Source organism: Varanus komodoensis, unplaced genomic scaffold, assembly GCF_004798865.1.
Source record: "Varanus komodoensis strain SLA01 unplaced genomic scaffold, ASM479886v1 scaffold27, whole genome shotgun sequence".
NCBI classification, from domain to species: domain Eukaryota; kingdom Metazoa; phylum Chordata; class Lepidosauria; order Squamata; family Varanidae; genus Varanus; species Varanus komodoensis.
In genome coordinates, this window is record NW_025335701.1 from 14,933,229 (window position 1) to 14,945,196 (window position 11,968).

The window sequence follows — 11,968 nt, forward strand, 5'->3', positions numbered from 1 at the left end:
TCAGTAATAAAATATTGCTATTTGAATGCTGGGGACATGCTAGGTTTCCCACACTGGCTCAAGGAGACAATATCCCCCTGTCCCATAATGCCCCCCCCCATGAAAGTATACTTATTGCATAACTCCTCATCCTGACAGGAACCAAGATCACTGCAGCAGATATGCTTATGTGGTTTGATCCTGTCATAACAGATGCATTTCTTGCCACCTCTACAACAGACAAGGCCCAGCCACAAAGCAGACCACACAAGAAAGCAGTTTCTCAAATGTTTATTGAAGTAGTGAAAGGTTACTCATACTGTGCTGAAAAAAGCAATTTTATTTAATTCAGAAACTTAAAAAACAGTACTGCAGTACAGGATATTGTTATTTTTTACTAAACTCCCTTTTCAAAAGCTCTGCTAAACCATCAGGATCTAAGACCTAGTTGTCTAGCATCTCCATCTTGTACTTTTGGATAAACTGCAGAAAGGCACTTGAAAGCTCTTTTTAGTTTTGCTGGTAAGTGTTCATTTCTGCACAAGAAGTTGTGCTATTCTCTCTTCACTCCAGTTCATCATGGTGAGAAGTTTCGTTGATAACCTATTGAAAACAAGCAGCATCAGATATCAGAACATTAGCTAATAGTTCATTCATCTCGATGCTTAGGTTATTTCACAGTCAAGAAACCCATACTGACTAGGGAATGATGGGAGTTGCAGCACTTTTTTGTGGACTGCATCTTTTCTCTACTTTAAACTAGTGACTAGAAATCCCATATGAACATTTCAGCTGAGCTTGTTGCATGCTCCAAAAACAGGACTGGACATCATCAGGACCGCTGAATCTGGTTTTGCCTTTGCCTAGAATCCTAAGGCCCACCAACTGGAGCCCAAAAGGCAGACACTTCAGATGCTGAGCTGAGGCATTTGTTCTGAGTACCAGAGTTAAGCTCCCAATTCTTCCAGAAGTTCTAACCTTGTCTACTCTACTAGCCCTGCTGGTGCTGAACTCAAAAGCATACCAAGTGCATGCCAAAGCTTTCCCTGCCTTCTGCTGCCTGTCTAGACTTCTCACCCGAAGCCAAGTGTGGGGAAAAAAGCTGAAGGAATGGAAATTCTACAGTTCAGAGACAGCTGGTCTTCTTTCATCAGCCTGCACCAACTGTTCCATCTTGGAATTGCTACACTATACAAGCAGTGTGGAATTTCTTCATTGTGGAGGAAGCTTTGAACTGAACCAACTATCTGACATAAAGCTGCACTGAGCTTTATGATGAATCGCTGGACAAGTGGCCTTCCTAATCTTATCTGGAACACTATATTACTCTTTTAGGGAAGTATGCCCAACCTACAGAGCCATACCTCATCATCAGCCCTTTTCCCTTCCTTCTATCACCACAAGTATTACAAATGCAAAATCTGATGTTTTAGTAAAACAACTTGAATGCAAACACTGTTATGAACCCTGGCAAAGGTTCTGTTGCTGCTGCTGTTTTTCAGCAAGACTGGGAGCTGCAGTCCAGAAATGTACAATTTAACTGGCTTGGGGCACAATCCTATTGAGAAAACCACAAACCTCCTCCCACTCCACGTTTTCACTATATTGTACTTGGGAAGGAGAGAAGGAGATTGGGTGGCTCCAGGACAGCCCATATTCTGACTGCTCCAATCTCTTCCTCTCCCTGCAATTGCCCCCTCTTTGAGGTTGCTTTCCCAATGGCCAACAGCCAACATTGTTCTTTCTTTGCAGGGGAGGGGGCACCAAGCCCCAATTCCCAGCTCTGAGATCAGACTGCAGAGAATCTGAACCATTCTATGGCCCCTCTGAGAATGTCTAGGGTCATAAGATCATTCCCCATCAATTATCTTTTCCCCAAAACTGTTAGGCTGCAGAAAGAACTCAGGCATGCCCCTCTCCCCATTGCAAATGTGTGATGGTTAGGAAGCTCCCTCACCGTCAGTGACTAGTATTTGCCCACAGTGCTTCCACTCTAACTGTGCATGAAAGCAGAAATGGACACTTAGGCCGCATATTCTTTCTCCCACCCCCAAACAGTATTACTACCACTCACTTGTCCATCTCTAGTTTCAACAGTCTTGATAAGGAGTGTTCTCTTTGAGTGGGTGTCCAGTGGGATGGACTCAAGGTTTGTTTCTGTGGAGGGAAGGTCAGATCATAGTTCAGACTTTGGTTACAGAACGGTCACTCACATCAGAAACGCCCGGCAGTGATGCTGACTTCGGTGGCATGCTACATGATGGGCTGTGCAAACCACTAAGGCAGTGTTGGGGAACCTCTGCCCTCCATCTGGTCCATGGAGGTGTGGTGGTCCTTACTTGAACCCCACCCACACCCCTCTTCCTCACCTGGAGGCCACCAGGTGTTGAGGAGCCGTGGGGAGAAGCACCCCCTGTGATTGCCCACTACAGACGGAGATAGCAAACGGAGTCCCCAGCACAGTGCTCCTCCTCCCAATAGGAAGAACAAGAGGCATGCAGGGAATCCATTTTCTCTGATCACAAAGCAAGGAAAACCTAAATGCAAATCAATGCTCTGGCCACAAATAGGACCAACTGCTGAAGTACTGCAGTGAAACTTACCTCTGCAAAAACCCCAACTCTGGAACACATATTTGGTACAAGCAAGGCATGGCAATGCTATAGGAGCACCGCAGTTCCAATGAAGACCAAGGCACACATACAAACTATGTAACACCATTTTAAATGCAATTGCTAATGCTTTGAGAGGTACCATTTACTAGTACGGCTGGCAGCTACTTACCTCTCAGATTCATGGAAGCAAAAGTCTGAATAGGCATTGAAATTCTGTCAAGAAAAACAAAAGAAAAAATCACATGTAATGAGCACAGCTGTAGCCGTTTCCAGGCTTCCCTGCCAGAGGCGCACCAGACATGTTTTGTACCTGCTCTCTTCTCCTTCCAGCAGTTTCCTGTAAGTGGCAATCTCAATATCAAGGGCCATCTTGACATTCAGCAGGTCTTGGTACTCGCGCAGATGGCGAGCCATTTCTTCCTTCATGTTCTGAATTTCTTCTTGGAGGTTGGCAATAGTGTCTTGGTAGTTAGCAGCTTCGACAGCAAAGTTATCCTCCATCTCACGCATCTGGCGTTCCAGGGATTCATTCTGCAGTGATGATCAAAAGCACTCATTGACGTGTCAAGCAAGAGTCATCATCCAACAGTGTATACAGGTAAAAGCTCCTATCAATGGCTTAAAGTGTACTTTTGCAACAGTAATGCTTCAGCTGTTTCTCTTTCTACTTCAATAGAAATCAGCAAGGCCAAGAATTCCTTCACAAGTTGCACAGTGCAATGAGAGAGAAGGATGCACTTATTGATCTACAGGAAGCATCCAGCACCTCAGAGTTTAATTCATTTCATGAATGCACACATCCTATAGCTAACTGGTAGATCACATACTTCTTATGCACAGTCCCTGGCATCTCTACTTCCAGGCAGGACTACAAAATATTGGCCTAACTTAGCCTTTTCCAAACCAGTGCCTTCCAGATGACCATGTAGGTTGGGAATGAGTAAAACTACAAGCCAACATATGGAGAGCACCTTGAAGGAGATGAATAGGTGAATATATACCAATAAGTGGAGCTTCTTTGCCAATACAAGAGCTTTATATTCTGTACTTTTGCTTAACAAACAATACAGACCTAAGAACATTTAGGGGGAAAGCCAGCAAAAGCATTCCCTTCCAAGTAGCTTTTTCACTTACAGTTCCTTTAAGTGCATCAACTTCGCAGGTTAGAGTCTGAATTTGCCTGCGGTATTCATTTGCTTCTTGTTTGGCTTGGCGCAAGGCATCATTGTTCCGGGTGGCTGCTTCAGACAGATCTGCAAACTAATACCAGCACATGCATTAACAACCAGATTAACACTGCAGGTGTATTAGAATCCAGTATGTATTCTACCAAGGACAAAGCCAGCACAAGGGTTTCACCACAAGGATTCAATTCATTTTGGAGAAGCATTTGGCGGTCATGTTTTAAGTGGGGGGTGGGGCTGAGGACAAGGGGCAGTTCTAAATGTGCAAAAGCTACAAGGCTCTTTTAGCTTAAAGCTCTTCTTGCCAGAAATTAGGCCACAGGTGATGCATTTTAGAATGCCAACTGAAAAGCCAGGAAACAACCGAAAAGTGGCAACTGGGAAAAAGGGTGGAAAACCCTGGAGGGCCTGACTGATCCTGCAAGAGGGCCAAACCCAGCCCCCATGCTTCAAATGCCTCTCCTCTGGACTAAGCAATTACAAGCTACTACAAAGACTTATTATTACTAGATCACTTAGGGCACAAACCAACACATTCCAAGGGAGATGCACATAACCTCCAAACATTGAGGCTTATGTGCATCCAATGCATGAAACAAAGTGTGGTCATGATGATCTTCTTGCTGTGGTGCCTGACACTGCATATTTACTTTGGATGGTCATTTCTAGATTTAGCGCTAGTAAGGGGTAGGGAAGAGGCTGGGGCAACAATAAGGCCCCGTTGCATCCTCAGAGAGGTAGCCAGCATGTACTTTCTGTACTGGCTGTGAGGAGAACAGGGCTGAGACATGCACTGTCCCAGTGGGACTTGGAACTGATCCAGATAATCCTACAACCATTCCCCGACAATGTTTGGAGGCAATAGGATTGTGTCGTCCTCAATCAGTAGAATTCAGCTACAGGTTCAGACCTTTCAGGACAAGTGTCTTTTCATAGAATAGTCTGCACATAATTAAAATTCACTGAGACCCACATATTATTAAAAAATTCCCTGTATTTTAGCCAGCTTGTTTTGCAAAACTGCAACCTGAGCTCTTGTTCTTACATGTAGGGCTTTTGTTTTCAATACAGAGGCATCCCCACAGAATTCCAGCCTCTACCAACAACATAATCAAACCCATCCACTAATGTTGCATAGCAACAATGCACAAGACTAACATGTTTTGCCCTGCAATTTCCCCTTCAGGACAGGGCATGATGCAAAGGAGCAAATAACCTGTGCTTGAATCCAATGAAAAGAAAGCAAGTCAAGTTTAACATACAGTGCAGCCTCTAGCTTTATGGGGAATATATTCATAGAAGGCCTGAATTCTCAGGGTTATACACACAGTTCCCAGCATTCTCTAAGCACTCCACAAACAAACAAATTTACTCCCAAGGAACACCAAGCAGATTCCTCATTTTATCTATATTCTAGAGTGTAACAAAATTTTTGGTTGAGTGTTTTGACGTAGTGAAGTGACTATCAGTTGTTTTTTTTAATCAAAAAGTGGACATTTCTAGAATGCACTTGTACTTTATGTACATATGCAAGAGTTCTTGCACACGTCATTTGTTCTCAATTTTAATGGAATGATTCTTTAATTGTGTGTATTTGATTATTTTTATTGAAAGATATGAACTACTTTGGATCTGTTTTGAGACAGAAGTCCAGCATAAATTCAATAAACATGAGAATTCAGCATTCCAAAATGAAGGTGAAGGGGTTCCATAGCTTAAGGCAGAATGTTTATGGTATTGAGGCCCGTTTTAGATTCACAAATACTTTTCATTCATATTCAGCTAACCAACACTGGAATGACAGAATTGTCATAAGCTGTGGAACTGCGTATTATTTCTTCCATAAAGATTTTATAGAGAAAACCTGTAAGTAAGATGTGGTATGGATGGGAGTTTAGCTAAGCCTTTCACTTACTTTGGACTTGTACCATTCTTCTGCTTCCTGGAGGTTCTTGGCGGCAACACTTTCATACTGTTGACGCACATCCCGCAAAGCTGCAGTAAGATCTGGCTTGGCAACATCCATATCAATCTGGATATGCTGATCCTGGATTTGAACCTGAAGCTCACGGATTTCCTTATAGAAAGAAAGACACCCGTCATAGAAACATTTCTGAATGATATTCTTTTTCAAGGAATTGGCATTCCAAGAGCTGCCCCAGTCAACTTACTTCTTCATGAAGCTTCTTCAAGAAGGCAATCTCTTCTTGCAGGGACTCAACTTTGCGTTCAAGGTCCAGACGGTTCAAGGAGGCATTGTCAACATCCTGAGGAAGCAAAGCAAGAACACCCTCAGTAAACTTCAGAAGCTAACTGGAGCAAGCTAACTTTGTTCAAGGATAGGCTGGACATGCACATGGTAGGCATGTCATGAGCGGAGCTGGGGGTCAGACTAGATGGCCTGGGAGGCCACTTCCAACTCACACTGTTTCTATGTCTAAGTAGTAGTGAATATGGATCTAGCCCAATATCATGAAGCACAAGGCAATTACTTTGTGGAGGAAGCAGTGGCCAGATCCCGTTTCCTTTAAGAATGGTGCAAAGTGCTGCACATGTGTGCATTACAATTTTCCATGAAGATTTTGGAGAAGAAACTAATTGGAGAAAAAAACTACCATCATTTTGGCAGAGAGTTCTCAATTTTTAGAAACATACTGTTTTGTAACATTAATTTTAGATTTTACTGATACTAAAGTTCCAAATCATTTTTTCTAGGTGCTTATTCCTAGGAAACTCACACAGCTCTTCAAGCATATTAAGATTAGTAATAGCTCTCAGTATTTGTTTTTCTTCAAATCTCAACATTGTAAGGGATACACTACTAAACAGTCATGTTCATGTCTTAAAGTATATCAACTTCCAAGTCAAGTTTGATCTTTTTTAACATTGTGTTCAATCCCATTCTTTACTCAGTATTGCATTTTAGCTTTGGCTGCTGGAAAAAGGTACTTTGAGCATTTAAAAATTAATTTATTTCTGCACAGTTTTAGTTTAGTTATTGAATGTGAGTTGAGGAAACAAGCTGGAGCAAATCTCAGTCAACACAGGGCAACGTGAATGTTCTGGAAAGCCAGTGTGACTGGCGCCCCCTCCAGGCAGTCCCTTTAACAGGTAAGGGCTCCCACACTGGAACACTGCACTTGCTGGTCCCATCTCTTCTATTTCCATGTATGCCAGCATCTACCTCTTCAGGGCTTAACCTTGCTGTGCTGCACTAAATACACAGCTTCAGTTGCACCAAGGCAAACGCTAGCCTACCTGGCACAATATAATGAGGTTACGAAAGCACTTGGAGCAGCCCTTCTGCGTAAGGAATAAAATGAGGCTCACTGCTCCTTTGTTTTTTTGCTGTAGGCTGAAAATATCTTGGGTTGATCCTAGGAATGTAGTGATATCATGCCACTTCTGATGCAGGCCAATCAGAATGCCCACAAGCCCAGAGAATTTGGGGCATCCCATGCAGGGCTGAGGATGTGGACGAGACAGCCTCTGCCTCTTTGCTTGGTCCGCCCTGCAAGGCGGGCTGATTTCAGCCATCTAGCACTAGCTAGAGTGGTCACTCTTATGACCTTGCAGAAGCAGCTGGCACAGTTCTTCATATGCTGGCTGTAAGGTTCAGAGCACAGATCCCCAACTCCAAGGTTAGAGCTTCGTCCCTGATCTCAGCTCTGGGAATCCAAAGAATCTTATGACTCCTGCTAAGATGCAACAAAAGCCAGCTATTTATTCCATTCATACCCTGCCTTTCCACTAAAAATAGCACATCCAATTATAAAATTCAGATAAAATGTGAGGCGAGGAGACCATAAAAACAGATTAAATACACACCAATAAAAGAAACCGCACCCACCCACTCTAATTAAAACGTTTTTCAGAAAATAAGTCAGCTCAAAAGCCAAACACTGGTCTCAACTAAAAAAAAAAAAAAAGGGTGTGCCTGCAGGCAAAAGAATAACAGTGACAACTCACCCAGAAAACTGGCTGAATGCAACCACCAAGGAAGTCCTCCCTTACATTCCTGCCAGATGAGCTTCTAGTGGTGGTGGGATTGAGAGAAGGACCTTTCCCAAGTAACTTAACATGTGACAATGTGCTATTTCATAGAGCCATTGATAAATGGCCCAGACTAGACTGCTGCACTCTAATTGCGAGGCCAAACAAGTTGAACATAAAGAGATGTTGGCATCCTTAAAGAATCTCTGTTGTAGGTGAAGGCGGGGCAGGGCAGGGCAGAGCAGCCACACAGGAAATGAATTGCATATGTAGCAGGCTCTGCAGCAACAAAAGCAGAGATAATGCGCATATCTGGCAGCATGTGATGAGATTAGCGCTCATATCAGACTTTTGTTTCCTACACCCTGTGCAGGACAGCCAGCCATTTCACACAGGAACTGAGCTGCACAGGTTTAGAAAGCTGATTTCATGCTCAAATCTCACAGCTTAGCCAGGATGAATCTAAGTCAACAGTAAGGATTCATATTCTTCTCAAGACATCCAGCATGAAATGCACAATACACTGAATACATCCAACCCTATCCAAATTACTTTAGAGTAAGCTTCACTAGCTAGTGCACAAGGCCCAGTCTCTCCTCAATAAGTAGTAGTCAAAAACATAGTGCATTATTCAGATGTGAAAGTCCAGAAAACGTCCCTCACTTCTCCCACCCCAAAAAACACAACATCATTTTGTATTATTTATTTATTTAGGAAGCTTCTATGCCGCCCCATTCGCCGAAGCCTCGGGGCGGCTCACAATAAATAAATAACAACAATATAATCTGAGACGACCTGGCCAAAGATGTAAAATAAATAAATAATATTAGCAATTAAAATGATGTTTAAATAAAAAGGTTATTAAAGACTTTTCTAACCCATCCACTACAAATGTATGGGGACAGTGTACAAAAAATGAGAAAAAATTTCCAGGGAGAACTGGAAAAATGTATAAAAACATGTCCCACCCTCAAAAAAAAAAAAAAAAAAAACCCCCCGGGGGAAATGGGAAACACCGGGGGGGGGGGGGTTCCTATTTTTCCCCAGGCAACATTTCCCTTCAGTTACTTGTGACCTAAGACCACACTTCCAAATGCAACACTGTTAATAGGGACTCTCAGCACACCAGATACTTTGCTAGTCTGGGATTGATGCAGGGGAAGGAAATTGGTTACTCCACGGCAGGATCTCTCTCAACAATACAATGTGGAAAGATGTACTTGTGAAATGAAACCTAAATAAAAGCAGAGACAGATGAAGAGGCAGGAAATTTAACAGGACAGAAAAGGCCAAATAGGCTGAAGCAGAGTTGGAGGTGGGATTCTTAGCAGTTAGGAATTAAGGCTACAGTGTTACAAAGCTGTATTTTGTGTCTGAAGGCCAGTCATCAGTGTTTAGAAGTGCATCTAAGACACATCTATAGAGTTTAGAATGCCAAGCAGAGGACTTAAAACTTTTTGGAAACCTGTACAGATTTAATAGGGCACTGTTCATTTACCTTCCCAGTGTCTTACCTGAGCTGAACAGGGGCTTATCCTTTAAGCCTGCCTACCCGAAACTGAACTACAACACCCACCATCCTCAGCAAGCAGAACCATAATTAAAGCCTTAATTAGGAGGTCACAATCAAACTTGGGGTGAATACATACTGTAAAATGTAGTCTTGAGGTGGACTGAGTACTTCACATCCACATGGAAGGGAAAAGCCATTGCTTAGGCAGGGTGGTAACTTGGGAACAGAACACCTGCCTTGGGTGCAGAAGGTCCCAATTTAACCTCCTGCATCCACAGGTAGAATGGAAAAAAACCCTGCTGCTTGAACCCATGGAGCACTGCAGCCAGGCAGTGCTAATGGCACAAAACGTGATGGGCGAGTGATCCAACTCTTTGGACTGCTGTAGATATACCAGGCACAAAAGTTTAAGTTGGTTCTCAACATTTAAGCCATGTTATCTAACCTCTTCAGGAAGGCGGCTACAGTACAATCTCATCTATCTACTTAGAAGACCCATTGCATTCAACAGGGCTTACTCCCAGGAAAGCGCTTGTGGATTCAGGATTCCAGAAACCGTTTAGCAATCCACCTAGGCTAGCTTGAGCATAAAGCTAGCCTCCATGTATCAAGACAGACTAGCCCATTCACTGTAGCACAGGCAAATATGCATAGGTGCTTCAGCCTGCTTTCGACAATATTGTCTGTTAAAGATGCTTATGACTGAACGTGGGACTTTTTTCCTTGCAAACTGCATGTTCAGCCATTCAGCAATGCTCCCTCCACTGATATACTCACACACCTCATGAATGGCTAGGTCAAATACCTCTCATTCCACTTCTCTACAGCTTTTGGTTCTTTCTCCCTTGAGAAAAACTTCTTTAAATTTAAGTGGAGCCAAGAGGGAGTTTGGTAGCAAGCTAGAAATGGAGACCACAGAAATGGAGAAATTCAGTGCAAGGAACCTGGATAACTTCTAATGTTCTCCTAGGTGCTGCTTGACCCATGGGGCATTGTTTTTGTGGACACTGTACATACTATACATATACACTGCAAATCATGTCTTCTGGGGATGCCAGTATCTCATGGGGATATTGCTTAAGCTGTTTCATAACCTCTGCCAGTCCCAGTGTGGTTTACATTGTGAAATGTCCTTGTAAGTTGTTTTAAAGTTAGAATGATTATGCATAAACTGTAGATAAGAATAGGGGGGAAAGTTATTAATGAAAGAGACTGTGTGGATTCTCAGACTTTGTACTGCATCCCAAAGGGGCTCAATGCTGGTTTTGATGGTTTAATGATGAGAGCCAGGGTGCTGCAGTGGTTAGTGTTGGACTGGGGAAACAGGAGATCTGGGTGCCATGAAGCTCACTGGGTGTGCCTATCTCACAGGGTGGTTTCTGTGAGGAGCAACCTTTTCCACAAGAGGAAAAAAGGCAGAATATAAATGCAAAGCAATGATGATGATGAACATACTCTTCTCAATTTTGGCAATGGTCTGTATTCACTCAAGCCTTGATTTTTGGAAAAAAATTTTGGATGAAAAATGAGAAGGATAATTTCAGAATTAGTTTTATGTCTGCTCCTTAACAGCCGAGACTCTCCATCCCTTACTGAGGAATGGTGGACTGCAGCACAGATGTCCACGCAATGGAGATCAAGGCGCGCACACTCCCCACATCGTCCAAGTGTCACTTTACTTTCACTTGATTTTGAATTCTTTGCTCTAAGATCCCTCCATTAGACAAAGAATTCTAGGCACTATGAAATTATTAGACATAGTTATCCCTTTGCAATTTGATTTTAATGGGTTTTACTTTCAATTACTTTAGAATCTAGAAAAAGAACTCCTAAATTCTGGATCAATCATTAATTGGCAAACCCTTCTAATGCTGTAAGTTGAAGTTTTAGCTTTTAAGTTCGTAATTTCTAACACTTATAAATATAAGCCTTATAAATGTGTAACTGTAAAATGCTACATTTAAGCTATAATGCCTTGGAGAAAAGCTTAAAGTACAAGCAAACTCACCTACTCAAAGTTACCGTATTTTTCGCTCTATAAGACGCACTTTTCCCCCCCTCAAAAGTAAGGGGAAATGTCTATGCGTCTTATAGAGCGAATGTGTGTGTGCCTGACGCCCGGGACGCTGCCGGCCACCTGCACCACATGGCACCAACTGGCAGCGCACACTTGGCGTGCGCTGCTCCACACCCCCCCCTCTGGCACAGGTGAGAGCTGTGCTGCTCAGGGGGAGAGGTGCAGAGGAGGAGGAGCCGCGGGCTTTAACCCACCGGCTGCACGGAGAGACGGACTGCTCACCCCCACCGCCCAGGAACTGCTCACCCCCACTGCCCGGGAAGACCTGCCGCTGCGCCGCCCGGAAGACCACCTGGCCGGCACGCGCTCGGCACACCCTGCTCTGCTCCCCTCCTCCGGCGCAGGTGAGAGCTGTTAATCACAGGTTGGTGTGTTTTCAAATGGCAACCCGTCTTAATGAAGCCCATGGGGAAGTGATGGGGAATGTGCCTGTGATTATCCGGAAGCTTCCATGGATCAGTTATCTGTTAGTTGATCAGACACATTTTTTTTTGGATCAGTGGATATTTGAACAGCACTACCTTCGTGTATGAAGTTTATTCTTCAAAGGCTACTTAGTCCGCTGTGTGTTTGATTTACCGTACAATATCTCATTTTTTGTCAGAAG

General features: G+C 43.4%; 1 protein-coding gene across 1 annotated transcript; it reads right to left on the reverse strand.

Annotated features, from left to right (window-relative positions):
* Positions 1-254: 254 nt before the first annotated feature.
* On the reverse strand, positions 255-7,876 carry LOC123025432 (vimentin-like; the record flags this gene model as incomplete). The annotated part of the gene is made up of 8 exons (XM_044434137.1): positions 255-582; positions 2,054-2,136; positions 2,764-2,807; positions 2,905-3,125; positions 3,729-3,854; positions 5,694-5,855; positions 5,950-6,045; positions 7,748-7,876. Coding segments are annotated over 8 exons (900 nt in total), but the record flags the coding sequence as incomplete, so codon positions are not given.
* Positions 7,877-11,968: the final 4,092 nt, after the last annotated feature.